Genomic DNA, 12,569 nt, shown 5'->3' with positions numbered 1-12,569 from the left:
ATGAGGTGGGTCTGATTTGACTTCTTAGCAAGCCCATATATGCGCCCTAGGGATCAGTACTTTCTAATTTACGTGATTACAAATGATGACTAAGTTGACTGTCACGTCCTTAGATTCTGGAAAAATTGCGCATCTTCAGTCTTTCAGCCTCTCACTCCTCCACAATCCCTCAACATCACAGCCATGTTTAACAACCTCCTTTATATTCCTTTAAGTACTTAGATTTTGTCTAGTCCAGAAGATATGATTTCCTTTGAAGTGGTAAAAGTGTTTCTTGTCATCAGCTCTTCCCTCTTGAAGTTCCATTTCCTCTTACTGATATTCATTCTGCCCTTCACATTTCAAACGTTCTTCCTGACAGAGTACAGATGAAAAATTGGAGGTTTTATATACCATAGTGATTAAAATATATATGATCTAGAATCAAACTCCAGTGCCACCACTTACAAGCTATGCCTCAGTTTTTCCATTTGCAAAATGATAATAATAATAGCACCTATTTCACAGGGTCATTGGACAATTCCAAGTGGAATCCCTGGCTTGGGGCAGATGGGCAAAGGTTTGTTAAGGTTCATGATTTTTTTTAATTTCCTTCCCTCTGCAATGCACAGGGTTTGCCTCCAGGTGGCACTGAAATAGTGCTATGCTAGTGTTAAAATCCAGTACTGAGAGGGAATGTTTGGAGCTCACCTGGATCTTGAGACTTCGGAAAGCAATCATGATCACACTGGAACTCTTGATCCCTAAGCCAACTTTACATTATTCTCCAGGGTGAACTGTTTCTACATCTCCTTAGAAATCCCAGAAGCCTTCCAGAAGGAGCTCACCTGCCTCGTCTGCCTGAATTTCCTTCTAGCCCCGGTCACCACAGGCTGCGGGCACAGCTTCTGCAGGTTCTGTCTTTGTCTTTTCTGGGAACAAGCTGAAGTCCCTGCCAGTTGTCCGCTGTGCAGACGACGATCAGAACAGACAAACCTCAAAACCAATTTTCTTCTGAAGAATCTGGTGTCCACTGTCAGAAAAGCCAATCTCAGGCAATTCCTGAAGTGTGAGGAACACCTGTGTGGGACCCACAAGCAGACAAAGAAGATCTTCTGTGAAGCCGACAAGAGCTTGCTCTGCTTGGTCTGCTCTCAAGGTCAGGAGCACAGGACTCACAGACACTGTCCCGCTGAAGAGGCTGCTGAGGAATCCTGGGAGAAGCTGGCAAACCAAATGAGATCTTTTTGGGGAAAGATACAAGATGTTGAAAGAAACCTCAAAAAACTTGGCGAAGGAACTGACGCTTGGATGCCTGCATTCCCAAGCCTCTTGGGCTTTGGAATCTAACGGATCAGGAAGTATAGCAAAAGATCCATCAGAAGAGCGTGGCACACAAGTGCTGAGATGGAGGCACAGGACAGGACGTGGACGACTCCACAACCGGGACTCAGGACCTCAGGAGGAACTTCTCAGTTTTACATGAATGGATACGGAGACATGATTAAGAAAACTTATCAGATGGTAACTCCAATTATTCAGGAGGGAGAAAATTACCCCAAAGGGTTTATTACAAAAGAAGGCCAAAGGATTTGTAAGCAGATCAGAAAGAGACACAAGGAACTGAGTGGAAAGAAGACCGATCTCAAAGTAGTACACAAAGAATTCAAGAAAATGTCCTACAAACCAAATGTGGAGCTGCTCCAGGAATTGGGAGACAAACTGAAATGCAGTGAGTCAGCACAGCTGCACGTGTCTCAGCCTCTGCTCCCAGAACTCCCTGTGCGACCCATCCCTGGGCTGATGGACTGGCTCAACCACTTCCGGGTAACTTTTTCACTCAATAATGAAGTAAGCAGTCAGCACATCAGGCTGTTCGATGATCTAAGAAATCTGAAGTATAAACATAACAGCCTCCATGCGTCTTTGGATGGTGGAACATCGAAGTGTTTTGCTTCATGGGGAGCCCAGAGCTTCACCTCCGGCAAACAGTACTGGGAGATGCTCGTTGACAGCTCTTGGGACTGGGCTGTAGGCATCTGTAAGGATTCCTGGATAAGGAAAGGCAAAGGCATACTGGACGAGTCCAACAGGGACAACTTTCTCCTTGTGTGTGTGAAGCAGGATGACCATTACCAACTCTGGACCACCGCCCCCACCACGCCTCTGTACATAAAGAGACCTCTGGACAGGGTTGGGGTGTTCCTTGATTGTGACAGTGGGAGTGTAAGCTTTGTGGACATTGCCATGCACTCCCTCCTTTGGAGGTACGATGATGGCGTGCGCGCTTTCCCTGCCAGACCCTTCATCTGCACTGGCCACAAGTGAGAAGGCTGAGTCACGGCCCAGACGGGATGCTCAGGACTCCTTCTCTGGCGGGGTCCTTGTCCAGTGCTGCAAAAGAATACTCCATTGTCTTTAGGCTCTTTCTACTGTAATGGACCCTCCTTTTTACTGCTATGTTATAAAGCAGGTGTCAACTGCAAATTTTTGTTGGTTTCTACTATCATCTTGCGGAGAAGGCAATGGCAAGCCACTCCAGTACTCTTGCCTAGAAAATCCCATGGACGGAGGAGCCTGGTAGGCTGCAGTCCATGGGGTCGCTACAAGGCAGACATGACTGAGTGACTTCACTTACACTTTTCACTTTCACACATTGGAGAAGGAAACGGCAAGCCACTCCAGTGTTCTTGCCTGGAGAATCCCAGGGACGGGGGAGCCTGGTGGGGTGCCGTCTATGGGGTCACACAGAGTTGGACACGACTGAAGTGACTTAGCAGCAGCAGTGTTAAAATTAGCCCTGAAACTCCAGACTTTTTAAAACAGCCATTTTCTGGCTATTATCACTTAAAAAAAAAACAAAAAACGAGTTATTTGTTAAAATGACAGGAATGATAACTTTCAATGCAAATTCAAATATATAATGCACCTTGACTGTCTCTGCCCTCCTCTCTTAGCCTCACTTAATCCTAATGTAGATTCCACAGGGGCTGGATTTTTATCTAGAGATCAATTCTGCCAAAAAACAAAAATAAATAAAAGATGGCTCCTGAGAACTAATATCAGTTGTGGAAAACATTGTGAGGAGCCAGACTAGATGATTAAAAACAAGTCAGGTAATTAAAGCCTCTGCCTCTTCTAACAGGTCACTCACCTAGGACAGCAGAAAATTGATAGACAAGGTTTTCAGCAAGGCATTTGATGATCCGTATCTTTATATCTTTGGGGGCAGAATTAGAGACATATAGTTGGATTCATACCTCACTAACTATGGCTGAACATGCTGTTGATTAATGAATCGGTGTTAACCTGGAAGGGAGGTGGTCTCTGCTGGCACAAAACAGAGCTATGTCCTCTCAGTCTTGACCTATTCAGTAGTTTTATTGGTGGTGAATGTTCAGGAAGTGTTTAAAATGCCAACTGCCTAGTATGTGTGCAACAGTTTCATAGCCCTTATGTGCTTGTAGGTCCAAAAGTCCTAGGAGGAAAGCAGGACACATTTAAGCTGACCAGACAAGCTTTGACTCCTGCACAGTGCTCTGAATGGGGGAAGCACAGCACAGCACAATTACAAGGGGACTTGCACTAAATTTTGAGGGCAAGTAACTATAACAACGGCTTCCCTGGTGGCTCAGGGATAAAGAACCCATGTGCAATGCAGGAGATGTGGGTTTGATCCCTGAGTCGGGAAGATCCCCTGGAGGAAGGCATGGCAACCCACTCCAGTATTCTTGCCTGGAGAATACCCATGGACAGAGGATCCTGGTGGGCTACAGTCCATGGTGTTGCAAAGAGTCGAACATAATGGAAACTATTGAGCAAGCAAAACTGTAACCAACTAAAGAATCAGTTGATTCGAAGTTTTATACCATCAGGACCACTATGTGAAGCTGTAAGTCTCCAAACTGTAAGAGTTCAATGTCTCCATATTTTGAGGTTTGATAAAGGAATTTTGACACTGGTGGGAGCGAGAAACTTCCCCTAATTCTGCTCATCAACTGCAACATGAAGGAAGCCAGGTGAGCAGCCTGATGATGCTGTTAATGGTGATACATCAAATTACCCCAAACTGAGTGGCTTAAAACAGCAACATTTATTTTTATTGCAAGCCTGCAGTATGGGATGGACTTGATGAAGACAGCTCCTTTGTGCATGTGGTGTCTACAGGGACAGCTCAAAACCTGGGGACTGGAGTTCTCTGAAAGCTCTATTCACATTTCTAATAGTTGACCCTGGGAGGATTCAAGCAGCTAGCGGCTGGAACAGTGAGGCTTCTCGGGAATTTGTATCCCCATGTAACCTCAGCTTCACGGCAGCTTTAGCATAGCTGACCTTCCTCTATGTTAGTTCAGGGCTTCCAAAACACATGTTTCAAAAGACAGAAGAAAGGAAAAGCTTTATTTCTTTGTATAACCTAGCCTCCTAAGTCACGCAGCATCTTTTCTCCATGTTCTTTCTATTCATGGCATCCACAAGGCTTACCCGTATTCCAGGGGAGAGAAATTAGACTCAACCTTTTGATGAAAGACGCTTCAGGTTCTGAAAGAGTACATAGACCTGCGTATATTGCTGTGCACCCCCCTTTTTTTCAGAAAATACAATTTGCCCCGGGAGATCACATGAGGTAAACATAAGAGCAGTGACCATGATCAAGGGATGTTAGAGCAGCAATGGAGAAGCCTCATGGTGCCCTTGCAGCATGAAAGAGGGCAGCAAAACTCAAGAAGAATGAAGGGACTATCTGCACATCCGTGAGCACCTCCCTGTCCCTGCCGCCCAGGAAGGGAAGGATTCTGGGAGCAGGAGTCTTGGAAATGTGACCTGAGCCAAAGGTAGCACCATTCTAGTCCATGGGGTTATCCCCTTCTTTGCTGGGGGAGCCTGAAAAATGTGGGTTACACATCAGTGACCTTCCATGAGAACATGAAGGATGCTGATTAGAGCCATGGACACTCAAACCTGAGACCACTGTCAAGAGGACAGGTCTGGTTCCTTTCATCACCATAGCTGAAAACCTGGGGAAAGAGGACTACCAGTTGTGTTTTCCTGGAGGAGGGCAGGAACCCACTCCAGTGTTCTTGCCTGGAGAATCCCCACGAACAGAGAGGAGCCTGGCGGGCTATAGTCCATAGGGTCACAGAGAGTTGGACACGACTGAGCGACTAAGCATAGTGCAGTTGTGTTTTAAACCAAATAGCACAAGGAAAGTCCTTAAAGTCAATTGTATCTTCTGGTAGCCCTGAGGACTTGCCATAGTGTGATCACTGAATTCATATCCCCACCAGCTGCCAGGTGCTGTGCAAGCTGCTGAGGATAGGTGTGTGTAAGGTGCTCAAATATGCTTTTCGGCACTGGGGGCTTCACAATCTAGTGCAGGGGGTTCCCACACTGATCTCTGACCCCAAATAATTCATGTTCAATGCAGAAAACCTGGAAAACACATGCAAAAATGTGACATTTGAACTTAAAACTCTAGGGAAGAACTCAAAACACAGTTACTCCAAGATGCGTGTGCATGCTGAGAATTTGATCAAAAAGGAGATGCAAACTCAAACTGTTATGAAGTACCACACTATGAGTTGTCTTCATATTTCTTTGATGGTCTTTGTTTTACATTTCTTTGAAGTTTCAAGCCTAGACCTAATCAGTGTGGCTCACTTTCTAGAGAAACTGGCTGAACTGAGATGAATCCTCAGCTACATGTAAGCCATGGGCGTGTGGTCCCTGAAATTTTGGTGACAGCATATAAATCCAGAATGACCACAGAATCTCAGACTGGCTAAACTCTGGGCAATTCTTGGATTCATTCAATGTACAGATATTTTTATCTTTTACTTAGCTCTTGCTGTAGATACTGAGAGGTCCATCAGTGATATAGATACAGGTTCAGGAAGACACAGGTTCAGGAAGGAGATGCACCCTGACTGATGCGCTCACTCCACAATTGCCCAGAACACAGTCTATGAAACTACAATGTTCTCAGTTTGCTTGAGTGTGATCATGCTTAGCTCCAGGTCTGCGGTTCTGAACCCAAGTGCTGACTCTGCAGTGAGACTGTCTGAATTCAAATCCCAGATCTTCCCATTATCAGCAGTGTGACCTCGGAGAAGTATCTGAACCTCTCTGAGCCTCAGTTTCCTCACCTACATCATATTCTGAAGATACACAACATGATGTACTTAAAAGTACTTAGCAAAGTACCTGGTGTGTAGCAAATACTCTTTAAATATTAGTTATCACTGTGGACTTTATGTTTGTGGCCCTTAATTCTTCCCCAACCACCAAATTCATAGGTTTCAGCCCTAATGCCTAGTGATGGTATTCAGAAGCAGAGTTTTCAGAAGGTAACAAGGTCATGAGGATGGAACCCTTATAAACGGGATTAGTGCCTTATAGAGATGTGAGAGACGATCTCTCTTTCCACCATGTGAGGATACAAGAAGAAGACAGCCATCTGCAAACCAGGAGGCATGCCCTCACCGGACACTGGATCTGCCAACACTTTGATCTTGGACTTCTCAACCTCTGGAACTGTGAGAAATAAATGGCTGTTGTTTAAGCCCCCCAATTTATGGTAATTTGTTATAGCAGCCTGAGTGAAGACAGTTATTATTTACTATTATGAAATAAATGCGATTAAACTGTTTTTTAAGAAATTTTCACTTCCGGTAAAGCATCACTTTTTTTAAACCTTAACAGGTTATCTTCCCCCAGTGTCAACCAGTGTAAAACATTCATTGACCTGCTCATGTGTGGATTTCTGACCCTGTAGTACTCCCCACTCTGAAAAAAACAGAAATGTCCCTGCTGAAGGATTTCTGCAAAGAACTGGTGGAAACTGACCCTACATTCTCAGTGGGCTCCAGGGCCAGAATGACAGGAACTGCTAGGAGGGGGTGTACTCAGTTCAGTTCAGTCATTCAGTCATGTATGACTCTGCAACCCCATGAATCACAGCACGCCAGGCCTCCCTGTCCATCACCAACTCCTGGAATTCACTCAAACTCATGTCCATTGAGTCAGTGATGCCATCCAGCCATCTCATTCTCTGTCGTCCCCTTCTCCTCCCGCCCCCAATCCCTCCCAGCATCAGAGTCTTTTCCAGTGAGTCAACTCTTCACATGAGGTGGCCAAAGCATTGGAGTTTCAGCTTTAGCATCAGTCCTTCCAATGAACACCCAGGACTGACCTCCTTTAGGATGGACTGGTTGGATCTCCTTGCAGTCAAAGGAACTCTCAAGAGTCTTCTCCAACACCACAGTTCAAAACCATCAATTCTTCTGCGCTCAGCTTTCTTCACAGTTCAACTCTCACATCCATACATGACCACTGAAAAAACCCTAGCCTTGACTAGACAGAACTTTGTTCGCAAAATAATGTCTCTGATTTTAAATATGCTATCTAGGTTGGTCTTAACTTTCCTTCTAAGGAATAAGTGTCTTTTAATTTCATGGCTGCAATATAAAACATTAATAGAGAAATTGCAAATAGAGTTGGGAGACCAGAAGGAAGCCCTCCCAACTTTCTTTCACTCTTTATGAAAGCATTCTCCTTCCCTTGCTGTTTGGGACTAGCCTATAGCTCACCATGGTTGCAGACAATGAAATGTAATTCTCCATTGGTCAGAATAAACCCATCTTTGCTGGAGAAATATCTAGCAGTCTATTTGTTTCAGGTCAATATTTTGGTGGCCTAAACAGGGACCAGAAAAGACTTTCAGTGGTTCCAGGACTGTTAACTAAATAGGTATGGTATCCACAATTGAGCCCAGAGTGGCTTACTGCTTTTCTCATGAACCTGGAGTCGGAAGGTACATCTTTCTCCTGGATCTGACCTCATACCCCCTTGTGTTTAAAGCTCTCCTTTATTTGGGATCTATTTAAGGGTTTCATCTCTCTGGTTAAAGCTTTGTTCTCTATGTGAGTTACTGTTTGGAACTTTGGTCTGATCTTAAAATCAGACTGTTTGAAGCTCTCGTGTCCTGAGATGACAGCACAGACCAACTGGAAGAAGAAAGACTTCTCTTCTTTCCTAGCAAGGACTCAGCCGATGAAAAGTCATGGAGTATTTGTTTACCACATCCCTCCCCAATTCCTTTTCCTCTCTATAAAAGTGTTCTCCTTCCCTTGCCATGCTGGGACTTGTATGTACCTCACCTTGGTTTCAGGCTCTAAACTCCAATTCTTTGCTGATCCAGCAATCCATCTTTGCTGGAGAAATATCTGGTAGTTCATTTGTTTCAGGTCAACAGTACTAAAGGTTAAAAGGGGGAAAAGCAAACCAACCACAGAGTCTTATAAGAAATAAACACAGGTGTGTCCAGAGTTGACCTGTGGTGTACCATCTGTCAGGGTGTTAATATAGCAAGAAGCCTTAAATTTATTGGGCCTATGTTGCTGGAATTCTGAAAGTCAAGACTCACGGTACTTGGTGTGACCTGTACTAGCGCTAGGGTGACCAATTCATCCTTGTTAGTTTCCAGTTTTAGCATTAGATGTTTCAGATTCCAGAATGAAACTTGGGGTCCATGGGTTGTGTGCCTGAGCCTGCAGGCACAGTTTGCAAAAAACCTCCAGAGGGAAAACCCAGGCCCATAAGAAACATTTTTGAGACGGTTTCTTTATTTCCACAAGAAGGTGCTGTCCACTCTGGAGGGGTTTGTTGTTCAGTCCCTCAGTCATGTCCAACTCTTTGCGACCCATAGACCCGTTAGTCAAGCCAGGACGGTTGGTCACTCTACGGTCCAGCATTGAAGGGGCAGCTTGCATGGAAGATGCATGTTGTTCATAATTGCGTGGGCAAGAGCAATGGCTGAAGGGACTGGATGTGCAGAGCCAGGCTGAGTCCTGAGAATGTTTCACGAAGGAGGAATCTGAGAAATGTGTGTGGAAACCTAGAAGAGCAGGGCCAAGACATGACTGTTGATGGGTGAGTGAGTGTGTGCAGTGACAACCAGACCCTGGTGAGTCCTTCCTGGACTGGTTCATGGACTGGCACGCATCGAAAACAACACGCCACTTTGGACATTTATGCAGGGGAACAGAGAGGCAATGCTTTTCTTCATACATGCACCTCATCCTTTATATTGCAGCTGTAGAAACTATTACATGTACTGACAATATGGTTAAACGTAAGCTTAATTGTCTTTCACACATTTCCATTTATTTTAATGAAGAACTTTATTCACTCATACTTCCTAAGAGTACAAGCTACTTATGTGGTTCTGGGCTTAAATTCCCTAAAAATATCTTTAAAATTATTTTTCTGACTCTATGTTGGCAAAATTCTCTCACTTTTTGTTTGTTTTGTTGTCTCTTTATTTTTTTGTTGTATGATTATTTGTTTTGTGCCAAGCATTTTCTTAAAACCCATATTAATGGTTTTCAATTTATATAATATTAATATAATAAAACACATTAGAGTCTGTGAACAATGGTATTATTCCATTTCAGAATTCCAGCCTTCCCTGACTACAGACAGTAGGCAATGTCCAGCTGGCTGACCGCAGAGTCCCTGTCACAGCCTGAGCCTGCAGGCACAGATTGCAAAAACCCTCCAGAGGGAAAGCCCAGGCCCACAAGAAATGTTTCTGAGATGGTTTCTTTACTTCCACGGAGGTTGCTGTCCACCATGGAGGTGATTGTTGTTTAGTCCCTCTGTCCACTCCAACTGTTTGTGACCCCATGGACTGCAACATGCCAGGTTTCCCTATCTTTCACTATCTCCTGGAGTCTGCTCAAACTCATATCCATTGAGTTGGTGATACCATTCAACCATCTCATCCTCCATTGCCCCTTCTCCTCCTGCCTTCTATCTTTCCCAGAATCAGGGTCTTTTCCAATGAATTGGCTCTTTGCATCAGGTGGCCCAAGTATTGGAGCTTCAGTTTCAGCATCAGTCCTTCCAATGAATATTCAGGGTTGATTTCCTTTAGGCTTGACGGGTTTGATCTCCATACTGTCCAAGGGACTCTCAAGAGTCTTCTTCCGCACCACAGTTCGAAAGCATCAATTCTTCAATGCTCAGCCTTCTTTATGGTCCAACTCTCACTTCCATACCCGACTACTGGTAAAACCATAGCTTTGACTATGGAGGGGATAGGCTGATATAATATACTGACTAAGGAGTCAGGTATGGAAACTTTGTAGAGAAGCAAATGGCAACCCACTCCAGTATTCTTGCCTAGAGAAGGCCATGGACAGAGGAGCCTGGCAGGCTACAGTCTATGAGGTCGCAAAGAGTCGGACACAACTGAGCAACTGAGCACATACACTCATACGGAAACTTTGACTGACAGTTGCCAGGTTTCCAGTTTGTTCTAGAGTCATTTTAGCTCCTCCTACTGATTGGCCATGAATGCCAGCCCCTCTCCCTATGACTCAGGCAGGGGCCTCATGTCCTCCCTTCAGCCAGGGAAAAGTCAGTGTCTGTGGGGCAGAGAGGGAGTGGACAGAGTTATACCAAGGAAGAAGACAGAACTTGACTGTGGAAGACTTTCCAGGCTTGCCTGTGTGTGTGCTAAGTCGCTTCAGTTGTGTCCAACTCTCAGCGACCCTGTGGACCACAGCCTGCCAGGCTCCTCTGTCCATGGGATTATCCCGGCAAGAATACTGGAGTGGGTTGCCATGCCCTCCTCCAGGGTATCTTCCCGACCCAGGGATGGAACCCACATCTCTTATGTCTCCTGCATTGACAGGTGAGTTCTTTACCACTGGCGCCACCTGGGAAGCTTCTTGCAGGCTTAATTTGGTATAAAAACAATTAGAAACAATTGCAAATTTTTTCAAAGGGAAACAAGAACAAAAGAATATCCTCTGTTGATTCATTACACATTTATCAAGCAGCCTCATTGTACAAGAACTTTGGAGACCCTGGGAAACCAACAATGCCCAAAGGCCAGCTTATGCATGGGGGAGCCAGCCAGTGTGAGTGAGGAGGCAGGCTTGTTCAGTGATCTCCCTGAGGGTCATGGCTGTTCTCCTGACCTTGGTAGGAAAATTGGCCTCAGTGTGTTTGTAACATCATCAGAGTGGCAGAGCAGAGATGGAACTGAAGCCTGGAGGCAGTGGGGGTTAGATTTCTATTCAGCAATGGGGCTCAGGGTAACCTGGCTGGGATTGGAGGGAGAGCAGTTGACATATCATAAAGTGACACTCCTATAACATTTCATGTTAGACTGGATGAAACATCAGTCATTCACATCAAAGGCAAGGCAATGCTGATGGAAACTAAGGCATAAACCTCACCCCCATCCACTCCACTAAAGGCCCTCCCGCCCCCTGCCTCAGGCTCTCTGGTCAATACTTTTCCATGGACTTATCTTTAAGCTCATGGACAAAGGACACAGGAATAACAAACAGAATTTGACTTCTATTACATCAGAAAGTAAATCAACCTTGAACTGTTAGTTTTGGAATTTTCACAAAGAGATAAATGCTGCCATTCCCTCTCCCTCCATAATCTGGTCTCCCTTGGTTTAAACTTCCCTGGGTAACCATTTACTATTCCTTCTTAAACACAACGCTTCCAAATTTATTTTGGTTAAATGCTTATCGCTAGAGATACATTGAATAATAGCTATTTACAATGAGTGGACATTGTTTTCCAACAGCAATCAAATGCCATGGGGATTTTGAGAGCACCACTGTCTTCTGCAGGGCACACTGCCTGCCCCTGGACACTGCTGCCTGCCTCCAGGCTCCACTGGCCTTTGTTCTGGGCACCACTCCTGCTGCTGGACACTGGCTTCTCCTGCCCCTGCGGAGGCCCTGGAGCACCCAGGGCCATACTGAGTTCTGTACAGTCTGTGGGAGAAGGTCTCTTTGCTCTTCTGTGTTATAGGCTGTCAACAGCAATAAAACATAAATGCCGGAATTTTCCTGAGGTCCTCTGGAGACAGCCCTCTTCAGTTCTTTCTCATAATAGAATTCAGACAATGAGTTCAAAGTAGTGCCAGGCCAGGAGATAAATCTGAGTGACAGACACTGTTGTGTTGTTCGCTTTGACTGTGGAGGAGGCCTCTGTACCAGGCAGGCTTGTCGGCCCTGACTATCCAAGGAAGTGGGTGCTGCCCAAGAAGGCGCCCCACCTCTCCAGCAGAAGTTGTCTTGGTGGTCTGTTCCACCAACCCCCAGACACACAGCAACATCCAACTAGCTATCTCTATAACTCTGTCTCACTTAATTTAGAAATGGGAGCTCCAATTTTCAGAAGCCATGGCACATTTATATTGGAAAAGGAAAATCAAGGCATGTTGATCGAGTGACAAAGTTCAATATTTATGCAAATCAAATGGAGATATCACAAAATGGATGTTGGAGTGCCATTCATGATCCACTTTGTTCATTGAACTAAACTTTATTTCTTTGAAATAATTTCTTGGCCATGCCATGGGGCATGTGAGATCTTAGGTCTTGTGGGATCTTAGTTCCCAGACCAGGGATTGAACCAATAGCCATGCATTGGAAGTGCAGAGCCTTAATCACTGGACTGCTAGAGAAGTTTGAAATAAAACTCTAAATTTTAAGGTAGTAAGGTTGGGGATAGAGATTCTGAGATGTTTAGAAGAAAATATCTTTCATGTTGTCTCT

The 12,569-nt window shown here is 44.9% G+C and overlaps 1 protein-coding gene across 1 annotated transcript; it reads left to right on the top strand.

Moving 5' to 3' along the window:
• Nucleotides 1-2,307, top strand: LOC148778782 (tripartite motif-containing protein 43-like). The gene is made up of 3 exons (XM_088832464.1): nt 1-5; nt 771-1,296; nt 1,456-2,307. Exons 1-3 carry the CDS (start codon nt 1-3, stop codon nt 2,305-2,307), a joined length of 1,383 nt encoding a protein of 460 aa, XP_088688590.1.
• Nucleotides 2,308-12,569: the final 10,262 nt, after the last annotated feature.

This window comes from Moschus berezovskii, chromosome 1 (genome assembly GCF_049115385.1).
Source record: "Moschus berezovskii isolate FMDL1 chromosome 1, NW_MosBer_1.0, whole genome shotgun sequence".
NCBI lineage: Eukaryota > Metazoa > Chordata > Mammalia > Artiodactyla > Moschidae > Moschus > Moschus berezovskii.
This window is presented reverse-complemented; position numbering and strand designations above follow the sequence as displayed.

Excerpts from the sequence above, each read along its gene's own strand:
- LOC148778782 (XM_088832464.1), top strand. Across the intron at positions 1,297-1,455 it reads GAACTGACGCTTGGATGCCT|TTTTACATGAATGGATACGG; the intron begins GCATTCCCAAGC and ends GGAACTTCTCAG.